At 40.6% G+C, this 13422-nt stretch overlaps 1 protein-coding gene across 1 annotated transcript; it reads left to right on the top strand.

The window, feature by feature from the left end:
* The first annotated feature begins 2766 nt into the window (after positions 1–2766).
* Positions 2767–13287, top strand: LOC139623545 (ectonucleoside triphosphate diphosphohydrolase 2-like). Its single transcript, XM_071481830.1, has 9 exons — positions 2767–3008; positions 4206–4323; positions 5511–5661; positions 5801–5960; positions 6891–7118; positions 8153–8425; positions 11231–11350; positions 11565–11699; positions 11805–13287. The coding sequence occupies exons 1-9, from the start codon at positions 2892–2894 to the stop codon at positions 12009–12011; spliced, it is 1509 nt and encodes a 502-aa protein (XP_071337931.1). The 5' UTR covers positions 2767–2891; the 3' UTR covers positions 12012–13287.
* The last annotated feature ends 135 nt before the right edge of the window (positions 13288–13422 follow it).

Here is a 13422-nt window from a genome sequence, read left to right on the forward strand (position 1 = left end):
AGTCAGTTCAGAGTCCACCCAGTTGTTGAGATACTTGAATCAAAGTGGACAGAATAACAGTCTCACCCCTGCAGCCACACTGTTAGCATGACTGAAATATCCTAAATTTGTTGCACATACAGTAATTGAAAAGACCGGGTTTATCTTTGTGTAGACCTGGTGAGAGCAGACATATTGAGCCAGTGTTGGAAACAGCATCACATGAAACAAGCCGTGTGATTTGTTTTCTTCTATATACTAAAGATTATTGTTTAAAATGAAGATGGAATAACACAAAAACTGCAGAATAATAATAATAATAATAAACAAGGGAACTGGGTCATTAATATCAGTTTTACTGGAATATTTATCAACAGTTGCCAGAATTATCCACCAGTAACTACCATGAGTGACAGGTCACACCAGACCAGATACACATTTTTCAAGAGGAAAAACATGGTTTTTTTTTACAGTGTAGCAGCTCTTGGGGGTAGGGGTGAGTGTTTGGAAAGGAAACATCAGGTGGCTGGTTGGACCACTGGGCATGGACACTTCTGATTTATCTGTGCATTTCAGAATTATGTTGCCGACCTCTTCACCTCACTCCCATTTGTGTCACCCCCAAAGTTCTGTTCAGGCAATCACCCCCACCCCCAATCTCTACCAACCACAGAGAACCCCCCCCCCCCCACACACACACACACACACACACACACACACACACACACACACACATACACACACACCTCAAGCTGCAGTGTCATCTGCAGTTCGGTACACACACATACACACTTGATCAAAAATAAATAGCCATCGCACAAACAGTCAAGCTTTGATTCACTTCTATTCAAATCCCTGCTGAGGAAAGAGTCTGTGAAGTGGTCATTAGATGCATTTTTTTTTTTTTCAGCAGGCTCATTTTGTGTTGTTTTTTGTGTTATGAATACAATTACTGACTTAAACACCAACCAGATAACTGAATACAGGTCAGGGTTTATACACTTTTATGCACTAAAATATTACTGCACAGATCCATATGTTCATCCAGTGTTTATTGTGCACTGGGTGAGAATGAAAGTCCAGCTCTGCCTATTTGCACACGTTGTATAATGCATATGAAAAGTTTTTAATTTGTGAAAGAAAATGCTTTAATTTGTCTCACCAAAAAAGACATAAGGTCATAAAAACAGCATATTTACTACATAAGGAGATAATGGGACTTTACAGTTTGATGTCTCTATTTCAGTGTCAGTGTGTGTTCTTCCAGCATTATAAATTTTTACATTTACAGGAAATATTTATACAGGAATTTCCCCACTGTGGGACTAATAAAGGCTATCTTAAAATAATTCGAAAATCTGTTGAGAGAACTGGAAAACAGTAAATCCTGTGTCCTTTTGGAACTTCCATTCAGAAATTAGAATACCATGCCCTCTAGTGGATGTGAAGCATTAAGGCCACAAGGTCATGGTCCAAAAAATTATAAACCTTCACCAATACTAATAGTTTTTGCAAATATTTCATATAAGCAAATATTTCATTGCAACAAATTTGCATAATTGTTGCTTTGCAATTTTGTAGCACTCCAGTACGGGGTGTGAGTAGATTCAGAGGAAGCAAACCTAATTCATCTGATTAAAAAAAAAAGAACATATGAAAACATGTTTTGAGATGTTTTTGCAAATGTATTAAAAATCAAAAACTCAAATCTCTTTGAGCCAGCCCCCAGTCTTCTTGGGTACAAGCTTAGCAAACCTGGATTTGCCAAGTCTTCCTGACAGATCCTCTCACACTGTCAGATTGGATTAGAAACATCTGTGAACAGCCACTCAAGGACAGTCAGGGACTTGCCCCAAAGCCACTCTGGCATTGTCTTGGTTGTGTGCTTCAAGTCATTGTTGTGCTCAAAGGTGAACTGTCGCCCCAGTCTGAGGTTGTGCTTGCTCTGATCTAAGCCTGTTATCAGGGAGGTCTGCAGAGAGCTCCATGGACTTCATGGCTGGCTTTTAGCCCTGACCTGCAGTGTGAATTGTAGGACCTTATATACACAGGTGGGAGTCTTTCTAAACTATGTCCAGTTTGTTAATTTTTGCCACAGATGGACTCCAGTCAAGTTGTTGACTTGGAGTCCATCTCAAGGATAATTACAGCAAACAGAAAGCACTTGACTACAATTTGAAGAGTCACCGCAAAGGCTTAGTTTGTGGTCTCTAATATAATTGCAAAACTCTAAAAACATGTTTTCACTTTGTCATTATGGGTTATTTAGTGTATAATAATGGGGAAAATATCTATTTAAAACACAATAAAGTGAAGGGGTCTGAATACTTTCTGAAGTTGAGTTAATTGTTGTGTTAATAATATTTATTGTAGCTGTAGCCTACTGTAAAACTCCTGATCGTTCACTTCTATGAGAAACTTTGCTGACTGACTTGACTTGAGCATCTGATGAATGAAGTGAGTATCATCAGTAGTGAGCATGTGTGGGTGTGAGCAGTGGGGCAGGAACTTACCACCCAGTGGCGGAAAGAGGTTACTCAGGTTCTGTACATAAGTACAATTTTGACTTTACTTGAGTATTTCCTTTTTATGGTACTTTATATGCCTACTTCCGGCCACATTTCAGAGGGACATATTGTATTTTCTATTCCATTGCATTTAATTGACAGGTTTAGTTAATACTAAGATTCTACACAGTGGATCAAACTGGAGAAAGCTTTTGAAAACACAACACATGCTTAAAGATGAAGTACTGTTATACTACTTAACATGAATAATTACGTCAGAAGCTTAGACCAAACCCACAGCCGTCAGAGACAGCACACACGCCCTGTATTCCTCTGGGCTTCCATAACGGACACCGGCTGCCGGCGCGCCTTTACGCAGAGCTTCCGAGCGCATCAGGGCTCAGTATGGGTCTCCGCTTCTCCCCCTTCATCCCTGCGGCTGTGCTGCTGGTTCTGTCGGTAGTCGGCATTCTGCTGGTGGTCCTTCCGGCTAGAGAGGTCAAGGCGCCTCCCGAAGACATGGTAATCAAAATAAATTATATCATAGTCGGTTTTTGGAAAACTGTCTGTGCCTGTGTGTTTAATTGATTTAATTGCTATATTATTATTATTGTTGTAGTAGTAGTAATATGGATGAACCTGTTGTCTTCTTGTTTTTCATAACAATTCAATGTTAACTGTAATTTGATTTGGAGAAATTGCCCTGCAGGGAGTTTTCATCCTCATGTGCAATAATTGAACTTGCTCATTCATTAGCCTGAGTATCAGCTAAGTGCTCCAAATGAAACACACTGTGTGTGTGTGTGTGTGTGTGTGTGTGTTTTATTCTTTATTCATGGGCTCTTCCTTTTGTTGTTAATCACACAAACACTGAACATATTTCAAAAAGGTCCATGAATAGATCTTATTCTGCCATTCACCATCTTTGGTCTTTACCTCCAGAATAATGCTTGTATAGAACTTAATGCTTTGAAGTTATCAGTGCAAAAGAGCACACAAAGGAAGACAAGGTCAACATTGTTGCATGAGTTTAAAAGACACCACAATACATAACAGTGCAGTTCATGTTGTTAAATCATACTTTTCAGCCCCATGATGGGAAATGTTTGTGTAGTACAACCATAAAAGGCAAAAAATCAACATGTAGCTGCAGCAGAAGCTAGGAGGTATACACTGTAGCCACATCCTGTCAATACCAGGTCACAAACAACAAGCCTACACAAGTTGGACAACAGCACACAGAAAATAAGATTGAACACTTTTCTTTTATACTTATTTCATATGATATTTCATAGATAGATTTTACATAAGCGATATTATGGAGGACTGTCACTGCCAAAATCAAATATATATACTTAAATGACTACAAATTATAAATATGTTAATAAATACATTTTAAAAATGGAACTTTAAATGATGTAAAGAAAATAAATGCTGGGATTGATATAAAGGTGAATGAATATAGAAGCCAATTAAAACAGAAATATCAGTCTATGTCACATTTTATTATATAATAATTTTGCATTTAAAGGCTTATTATATTATTTATTTATTTAATCATTATGTATTTATGTATTTCTGATTATGGCAGTTTCAGTCCTCCACACCAGTCAAGCAATATATTGAGCTTGTTCATGTTCATGTTCTAAGCATATGTTGTATGCTGTATGTTCTGGCATCACATTGTATGTTTCTAAGATTTACTGCTGTCTGTCGTAGTATGGAATCGTTCTGGATGCAGGCTCATCTCACACCTCCATGTACATCTACAAATGGCCAGCTGACAAGCAAAATGACACTGGTATTGTTACCCAGCATAACGAGTGTCATGCAAAAGGTGAGCTCCTCACACTGGGCGAGACAAGGTTGGCACTGCTTTAAAATACGATTCGACCTGCCCAGGTTTTTTAAAAGCTACCCAAGCATTTGATTGGTCGAGCTCATTGTGGATAGGATAGTCTGCAACCTGGAATGAAGTACAGGAAGTACTTACTGTAAGTAAGACTGCTACCCAAAAAGCAGGAAGTACAGCATTTTCTCAGAAGTACACTTTTGTCAAAGTGCAAACACAATCATGGGACCAAAAGTCTCTTCTTAAGAAATGTTCAGGTTGTTATGTCGATTGATTGGTTTTGGCTCGATTTGCCCAGATTCTGAGATATCCGTCTCTGAAGCTTGACCATCACAATATGGTGCAGATTTGTGATGCTCACAGAACCGAAATATTACACTCACCTTCATCAAGGAAATCTTCTCAAAGATTTCTCTTCCTTGAAAGCTAGTTAAGTAAAACCAAAACTATCTTCAGTGGCAAGAAAAGCACACAAGCTCTTTGAAATGACCTGGTTTTCTGAATTAATCTGATCTTCATCTCAGTCACAAGTGTAGAGAAACACAATGTGCTCCAGCTTTTAAGAGTAGGTTAGAGTAGATTAAGTAGGGTATGTGACTGTAATGTGTGTGTGTGTGTGTGTGTGTGTGTGTGTTTGGATGTTTCTATGAGAAGCGGTGATATGTGTCCATGTTTAGTGGTCCTGCACATTGGTAAAGACAATGTTGACATTATTGTGGTAATATGTAGTTTATCACGGCCCATCCGGCCCCCCAGCAACCAGCAACCTCAGCTTCATTGATTGGACTCCGAGCAGGTGTTATGTTAATCCATACTTGTAACTTTTACACAGCCAGAGGTTGTGTAATTTGGCACAACCAACCCTTTAACCCCAGACTATCACGGTGGAAAGGGCACCCTCAATTTCACTTCCACAAAGTCATCCTGCAAGAACTTCACTATCAGAATATTTCATGCCATAACTTATGCAATACTTTTGTTCTTAAGTGGTCCACTTCCTCACCACTCTTGATGCCATCTTAGTCACTGCCAGTTGTTCCTCTTCTTACTTGGGTTTGTTTCCAGAGTTTCCTTAGATACACAAACCAGTCCTTTAAGACAAGGAAGTTCAGTTTTTTGAGGAGGTCAGTTTGAGTTCTTTGTAAGCAGAACTACTTTCTCTTTCTGTCAAGGTGGAGGGATATCGAGCTATGCAGGTGTTCGTGGTGGAGCAGCAGAAAGTCTGAAGGCGTGTCTGGAGCAAGCTGTGAAGGATATCCCCAAATCCAGACACCACCAAACTCCACTGTACCTGGGAGCTACTGCAGGCATGAGGCTCTTGAAGTCAGTAGACTTCCCTGTTAACATAGGATATTACACTATTATTACTGCCTCATTAATTATCCATTAATGCATTGCAATGGATGTTTGAATGATTTAATAGTGTTTCATTCCCCATTTAATTCTTACAACTGTTGAACAGAAGAGTCAATGCCACAGAGTCAGCTCGGGTCCTGAAGGAAGTTGAAAACAAACTGCGCTCTTACCCTTTCAAATTCAAAGAGGCAACCATCCTGAGAGGAGAGGAGGAGGGGGCATATGGCTGGGTCACAGTCAATTACTTAAAAGAAAACTTTGCCAAGGTAAGTTCTGATTTTCCTGGTTTTAAACATTGTCTCTTCTGTTTTCAACACAGGCAGTGACAGAGGAAAAAAATCCGCCCTAAAGCACAGAGGGTTGGACTGGTACTAGTACCAGGGTACCCCAGTGGTCGAGTCAAAAGAGACTGAGAGATGGTGTCATTATATAATGAGACTAACATGCAAAACATGCATGATAATCAAATGAATAGTCCAGTCTATTCATCCAATCATGTCTGAAGGCAAAAGAGTCTATAGCTGTTCCAAACTTCCATCTCAGGGTCTGTATCTACTTGCAGTTTTTGCATGTTGCACTTTTGCGTGTTGTCAGGTGTGATGTGTGGCATATTTCCAGTAACTGCCCCATGCCCAAGAGGTTCATTACTACTGCACGTGTGGAAGTTTAAGCAGCACCCCAAACAGCAAAATGAAACTTCTGGCCCAATTCCTGGGTCCTTAGCCCGAGTCAGGTCCATATACTTCCATATCCGGAAAGACTACGACTGTTATTTTCTGACAGCTGTAAGATTTTCAGTGTGTGCTAGCATGTCGACACAAATCAGCATTAAACAGAAAGTACAGCTGAGGCTAAAGGGAAGAGGAAATACAACAGTAGTCAACAAAGTTATGAAGATTTTTCATCTGGGAACCATGAACGTCTGTAACAGTCCACCTGGCACCTGCTGCTGCTCACCACTGTCAATACAATTCATCCTCTGAGGAACCGTGGGTGTTTATATAAAATGTCACTGCATCCATGTAATTGTTGTTTCTGAACCAAAGTGATGATGAACCAACTGACACACTATGACTATGACTACGACCATATAGGTTGCATGGCTTAAATTTTGAAAGTGTTAATTGTTGTTTGCTGGATGCTGTTCTCTGAGTGACTCTCTCTGTTGTCTTGACATGTCCTTTCTTGCCACTCAGTATGGTTTTGCCGGGCGTTGGCTGAATCCAGGCAGCAAGACAATTGGAGCTTTGGATTTAGGTGGAGCTTCCACTCAGATTACTTTTGAGACCTCAGAAAAGGTGGAGGACAGTCTCAAAATGATGGAGCTGACACTTTATGGACAAGTTCACAGAATATACACCCACAGCTTCCTGTGCTATGGCCAAGACCAGTTCCTGAAGAAACTGATGGCTCACCTTATCAAGGTACTGTTGAAAAATGGAAATCCTATGGCTGCTGAGAAACTAATATTTTCATGATTGCCCAAAATCAAACTCATATGAAAATTGCAACAAGATTGGCTTGATGTAATCATTCCTTCTGTTCATACTGGCCATTAAAAGACCCCTCCCTGATGTACTTTCAGTGTGATGGAGGACTAAATCCACAGCCCTCATTCTGTGTAAAAATACATTTCATAGTTTATCTGAAATTAAAATTAGGCTTCAACAGTCTGAGTTACAGTATCCACTGAAACTGATTTAGAAAAAGATCCCTTTAGGGCCAGTATGAACTGCAGGAATGATTACAGCACCTGTCCTTTGAGTTAAAAAATTAACTGTCCTTTCAGGATTTCAATTCCGCTTGACCACCTGAGAGGTCAAAGGTTGAGCTCAGTGAAATAATAGCACCTCTAGACCTTATAGAAATTCCCTGTCCTGCTGTAGTACTCCTGCTCACGAGGATGTTAGAACAAAGCACCCTTGGTGAAGTGTGTTCTCCACACTGACTACATCAACCTGCTGAATACTGTCTGAACACCTCCTGTGTACACACACACACACTCTGCAAACATGCTGCTCACACTACGCTGTGTGTAGACAGGATGTTGGATGAGAGGATCAATACCACTCTGATGATTGGCATGAAGCTGGAGCTGGCAGCCAGTTAGCTCAGTGTAGGACAAAGACTGGAAACTGGATCTCATAAAGGCTGCTGACTGTAGTGTCATATCTGGTGTACATAAACAGCATGAGAGTGGTATCACTCTTCTAGGCTACCTCTTGGCAAAAAAACAAATAGATGTGAAACTATTCCTTAAATCTGATCCTATTTTTGGCTTCTTCAAAGTGTATTTTATTATTTGGAACAAATGAACTGCCAATCTAACGGTAACCCTGTTTTTTAGTTACCCTGGAAGTGAAGCAGCTACATGGAACCCAGCCACATTCATCTGAGTCTGATATTTGACAAAATGTCCTCATATGATCCATTTCATCACTCTCTTTGCCTCTTTCAGACTCAAGGCGTGAAGCCCCAGTTGTCCCACCCCTGCTACCCACAACACTTCAACTTATCTATCAAGCTGGGGAAGGATGTCTTTAATTCTCCATGTACTGAAAACTTCAGACCAGCCCGCTTTGACCCCCAGATGTCTGTAATGGTGGTGGGCACAGGAGAGTACCACAACTGCCTGAGCAATGTCAAGCAGATCTTCTCTTTTGACAGCTGCTCGTACTCCAAGTGCTCCTTTGATGGAGTCTTCCAACCCAACCTGAGAGGAAGCTTCATGGTAAGGGCGCCTTTTAGACACAGACAGACACAGGGACACACACAGTTACGAATGATGGGGCAAAGTTTACAAAAAAGTGCAGAATACTCTTTTTTTAATTCTTTTTTCAGTTCAGTGTTTGTTTCATTCTTTGGCTTTAATTTTTTTTTTAATTTTTCTTCTTTTTTGCATCAAGGTGAATGTTTTTGCCTAGATATTGTTAAAGTTGTGATGTTCACTCATTCTTCACATAATTTTCAATCCAAAATTTTTGAAGCTGAAGAATGTGTCCCAAGGAACTTTCAAATCCATCCATTAGCTATACTGCTTATCCATGAAGGATTGTGTGGGAGCTGGAGCCAATCCGTAGCCAACCCCCGTAGTTTGTGCTTCTCTCTCTCTCTCTCTCTCTCTCTGTCCTCATTCTGCAGGTCTCTCTGCCTCTGGAGCAGCAGGATCCAGATCCACCACTACTCATCTTTACTATTAACCACTGTTACCTGTCATCATTATTGATAACACCATTACCTACACAGCTGTTCCTGGTCTCTCTCTCTCTCTTTTCTCCGGTTCTGTTGGAGGTTTCTTCCTGTTAAAAGGGAGTTTTTCCTCCCCCCTGTCGCCAAGCGCTGCTCTTTGTGGGAACTGTTGGGTTTTTCTCTGTAACAATGTAAGGTCTTGACCTTACCCTGTAAAGTGCCTTGAGATAATGTATATTATGATTTAGTGCTTTACAAATAAAATTGAATTGAATTGAATTGAAAATTGAATCCCAGCTGATATAGGCCAAGAGGTCAGTAGGAAGAAGCCAGACTATAGGCTATGCGGCGGAAACACACAATGGGACAATGCTCAAACCCAAAACCTTCTTGCTGTGAGGCAGCAATGCACCACAGTGCAGTTAAAACGTTCCTCCTTATGGTACTGTCCTTGAGGGACTACTATTCTCCAGAATTACCTTTTAAGAGAGCACTTCTCTCAAGGTTTGTTGCTGTTGTCTGGTAGGAGTCACTGACAGGCTACAGTCAGGGACCAAACCTCTGTACACAGGAAATGCCACAGATCAAAAGAAAGATTGAACATGATTACTACAGCCTTGCTTTGCTCTGCAAGATGGAAACTGATATGTATATGGTCAGAACAGCATCATTTTTCCATTCCTTCATGTTCCCAATATTTTTGTCCAATACTTTGGGTTATGACTAATACAGACATAACACTTTATACCTACTAAACATCAGGAAGATAACATTGTGGGTTTGTTGATAAGATAAGATGAGACACTTAATTGTCACTGTACATTGCAAATTCTGTCCAATGCTCACAGCATATAAAACAGATAGAAACAGACTTAAAACTAAGTCTGGAGTTTTAATATCAGCATTGAGCTTAAAGCACTAGTGTACTAGTGTTGGCTGTAGTTTTTTGTGACTGTCTTGTTAGTTCACATTAGTCCTCTGTAAATCCCACTGCCCAGAGTTTGGCATACCCAGTATATCTGTATATATGCATCACTATACTCCCCTGTCAAATGCAGAGCCAAACTTCTTAACCACTTACTTGAAATGTCCATCACAACTGTTGTGGTGGCAACAACTCAGACATGAAAGAACCTGGGAGTGAGCCTGAATGATGAACTGTCAGTCTCACCACGTGGCTGCAGTAGCTCCTTTAGATTCCCCCTGTGCATTATCATCAGGCTCTCATCCATGTGCTTGTCATCTTAGACCTGGATAACTGACAGTTTGCAGGAGCTCCTGCATCTTCCCTCAGACCTCTGCAGTTGGTCCAGAGTGTTACTGTCCCAAAGTCCCCCACCCTCCCCACCAATGTTCCCTCTCAGCTGTGCGCTTGCGCAATCGCGCACTGCTCACACATTCTCAGCGCACAAGAAAATCTATACAGCGCATAAAATAAAATTCAACATAAACTGTAAATTAATTAGAGCGATAACATTTTTTTCTGTAACTTTTTGCAGTGTAACACAGTGAGTGACAGATGTCCAGCCAATGAGACGATACGGTTCACTTACGCTACGCAGCCAATCACAGCATTGACATTGCTTACGTAGGTGCCCTTCCCATACGCGCCGCGGCGCCGTGCAAGTTAGCTAGCTAACAACAGTGCATTTCATTTTAAGTGGGCCAAATCACTTATATTAAAAGTAAACGAATGGAAATGCTGTAATTTGATTCTTTTAATAAGCCATGTAACTTGCTATGATCCCAGGTGTTGATCAGGTGTGACACTGGTGTGTGGCCACAGCGGGCACATCTGATGTTGCTCACCATGGTCCTCAGTGTGCTCAGGGAGCTCGTGTGTTTTCCCAGACACATGGAACATTAGAGGGAACATTGCTCCCCACCCCTTTTCTCTATCCACAACACTGGCTCCCTAATGCAGCTCACACACTGAAAGACTGTGGTGCCAAAGGGTTCCTTCATTCTTCCTACCTCCAAGCCATGGGTCCAACTATTGGCGGTGTAGGGGCCCAGTAGTTGTCAGGGGTCCATAACGTTTCATAGCCTTTCATGTTTTCATTGCCCTTATTGAAATTTTCTGAAACTATGTTTTATGAAAAATGAATATTATTTCTACCCACCACTTATTTTTATTTGGTTACTTTCTTCTCTAAAGTTACAAAGTAGGGCCTAGTAAGACTACTGTCCAATGTGCTGACCAAAGGTGACAATTTTTGAAGACATATGCAGCTCTTGTTCCTTTTGAGTTTGAATACACTGTCAAATGAATGTAATGTAATGTATCAGAATGGGGATGGGAAAGAGTGTGTAACTCTGGTTTAACTTTATCCCCTCATCTCCACAGGCATTTTCTGCCTACTTCTTCACTCACAGATACATCAACCGCCTCACCAACATCCCCATCACATCCCCCAGTCAAATGGAGGCAGCAATCCAACTGGTCTGCAACATGACCATCTCTGAGGTACCCTTGAGCCCACAGCTCTCTGAGTCTAACTCTCAATGATATTCATGATTAAAAAATATTCCAGGAGATGCTAATTTTGGCCCAAAAAAGCTCATATGTTAATTGATATTGAACAATGCAGAAATTTCTACAGTGACTGTGAATAAGATGAAAAGGCTTAAGCTTTGAATATCAAAATAAAAACCGCAACCTACTGTACTTCCTCTCACAGATGACTGAAAAGACTAAGCAGCCAGAGAAATACATGAAGAATGTCTGCGCCGTCTCCAATTTCATCCAGGTCCTCTTAACGCAGGGCTACCACTTCGATGAGCTCTCCTTTCCCTCTATCTCTTTCCAGGAAAAGGTGAGGAGTGATGGAATCAACTGAACATTTCAGTCTGTGTGTTCATTGTCTGCTGTACTGAAACAGGGTGGTGGTTTCAGCAAGCCTCCTCTTGTGTTGTTGCAGGCAGGTGGAGCGTCTGTAGGCTGGGCTTTGGGATACATGCTGATACTGAGCAACATGGTACCAGCAGAGAGCTTTGTTCTGATGAAGGCTCTGCCCTCGGGGCCCTGGGCGGGCATCATCTTCCTTTTCATTGCCCTCCTCCTCTTTGGACTTGGGAACCTGCTGATAACCTGCAGAAACACAAGAAGTAAAGAAGGCTTTGTGTAGGAGTAAAGGTGATGCACCTCTCAGTCCAAATCATGGTTCTCTTACAGTATGTGCATGACCATCCAAGACTTTAAGTGTCTTTCTTTTTTAAATTGCTAGAACATTTTAGATCTTTTTTTACATCCTATACTATTTTCTTTGCAAATCATAAACTTTCTGCTTGTGGAAACTCAGTGAGTGTAAAACAAAACCACAGAATAAACCATGTTTTTTGTGAATGTCACTGCACCCACCCACAAAGATCACATTAGGGCATTACTGTCCTTGTGATGGAAACAGCTGACATGCGCTTCAGAAGATACCCAAGCCAATATTGACAACTTATGGAAGATCATGTAAATTATTAAGTAACATAACCCAAATGATTTACATCAGCTGTGGTCACTGTATGTGTGGAGGTATTTCCCCAACAAACTGGACCAGTTAGGAGCAAAATAATGTTTATAGGCTTTCGCATATCTCAACTGTATTCAATGGGGCTGGCCAACAATAGGTTCTAGGGATTATGTTCTATGTCTATACATTTGTACAATGGTGGAAAATTGACAACCTTATCACCTGTAGAAGCAATGCCTACACTTAAGTCATTCAAGCCACCATGATTTAACATTTCCGTGGGATCCTGTTATGGTCATTAGACCATACCAAGGTCCCAACTAAGGTTCCTAACTGAGTAGGATGAAAGGAGTTGCAGTGCAGATAATACATCATTGGATACACTGGACTTGCCTTTACTAAAGGAAAGGAGAAAATTCCGTCCCAAAATGCCTTGCTGCATCAACATTTGAAACGACACACCACTGTAGTTTCACCACGGCAGCCCCACAGTGTCATGTAGAGACAACAGAGCAGCTATTGTATGCTTGTGACACAATGCAAAACGTATGGAAATCCTCATTTAGTTGGCTGAGCTCCAGATCCAAAAAGATTTCTTCTCTGTCAAATCCAGTCATGAAGAACATTGTCATCAATACAACAAAATACTATATACATAATGCATATGTATCTCCCTCCTAATCAGGAAAGGCACTAAAAATGACTCTACTTTACAAATGTATAAAAAGGTCAAAACCCTATATTGGCTACCTATGTCTGAACATGATTTATTCTGTCCCCTTAATCAGTTCCTTTTTTCTATTGAATTATTATTTTGATGGCTCAACCGTTTCTTCTTGCTAAGCTATCTCTTTCATGTAATCTTATTTCATTATTTCATTCTTGATTGTTCATGTGTTATAAATAAAGTTTGTTTAAAAAAAGGCTAGTATAATTCTCACAGCCCCACAGTTGTCTTTTCCTAAGTCCTTATGAATTATCCTTCTCATCTTTACTCAATCTCATGATGAAGTAGAAAGGTAGAAATGCAGAAATAAATAAATGTAGAAATGTAGAAATAAATAAATAAAAGCAT

Source organism: Trachinotus anak, unplaced genomic scaffold, assembly GCF_046630095.1.
Source record: "Trachinotus anak isolate AG129_WGS33_773 ecotype Australia unplaced genomic scaffold, CSIRO_AGI_Tana_v1 ptg000008l, whole genome shotgun sequence".
Classification (NCBI taxonomy): Eukaryota; Metazoa; Chordata; class Actinopteri; order Carangiformes; family Carangidae; genus Trachinotus; species Trachinotus anak.

Excerpts from the sequence above, each read along its gene's own strand:
- LOC139623545 (XM_071481830.1), top strand. The coding sequence starts at position 2,892 with ATGGGTCTCCGCTTCTCCCCCTTCATCCCTGCGGCTGTGCTGCTGGTT. Across the intron at positions 3,009-4,205 it reads AGGCGCCTCCCGAAGACATG|TATGGAATCGTTCTGGATGC; the intron begins GTAATCAAAATA and ends TGTCTGTCGTAG. Across the intron at positions 8,426-11,230 it reads ACCTGAGAGGAAGCTTCATG|GCATTTTCTGCCTACTTCTT; the intron begins GTAAGGGCGCCT and ends TCATCTCCACAG.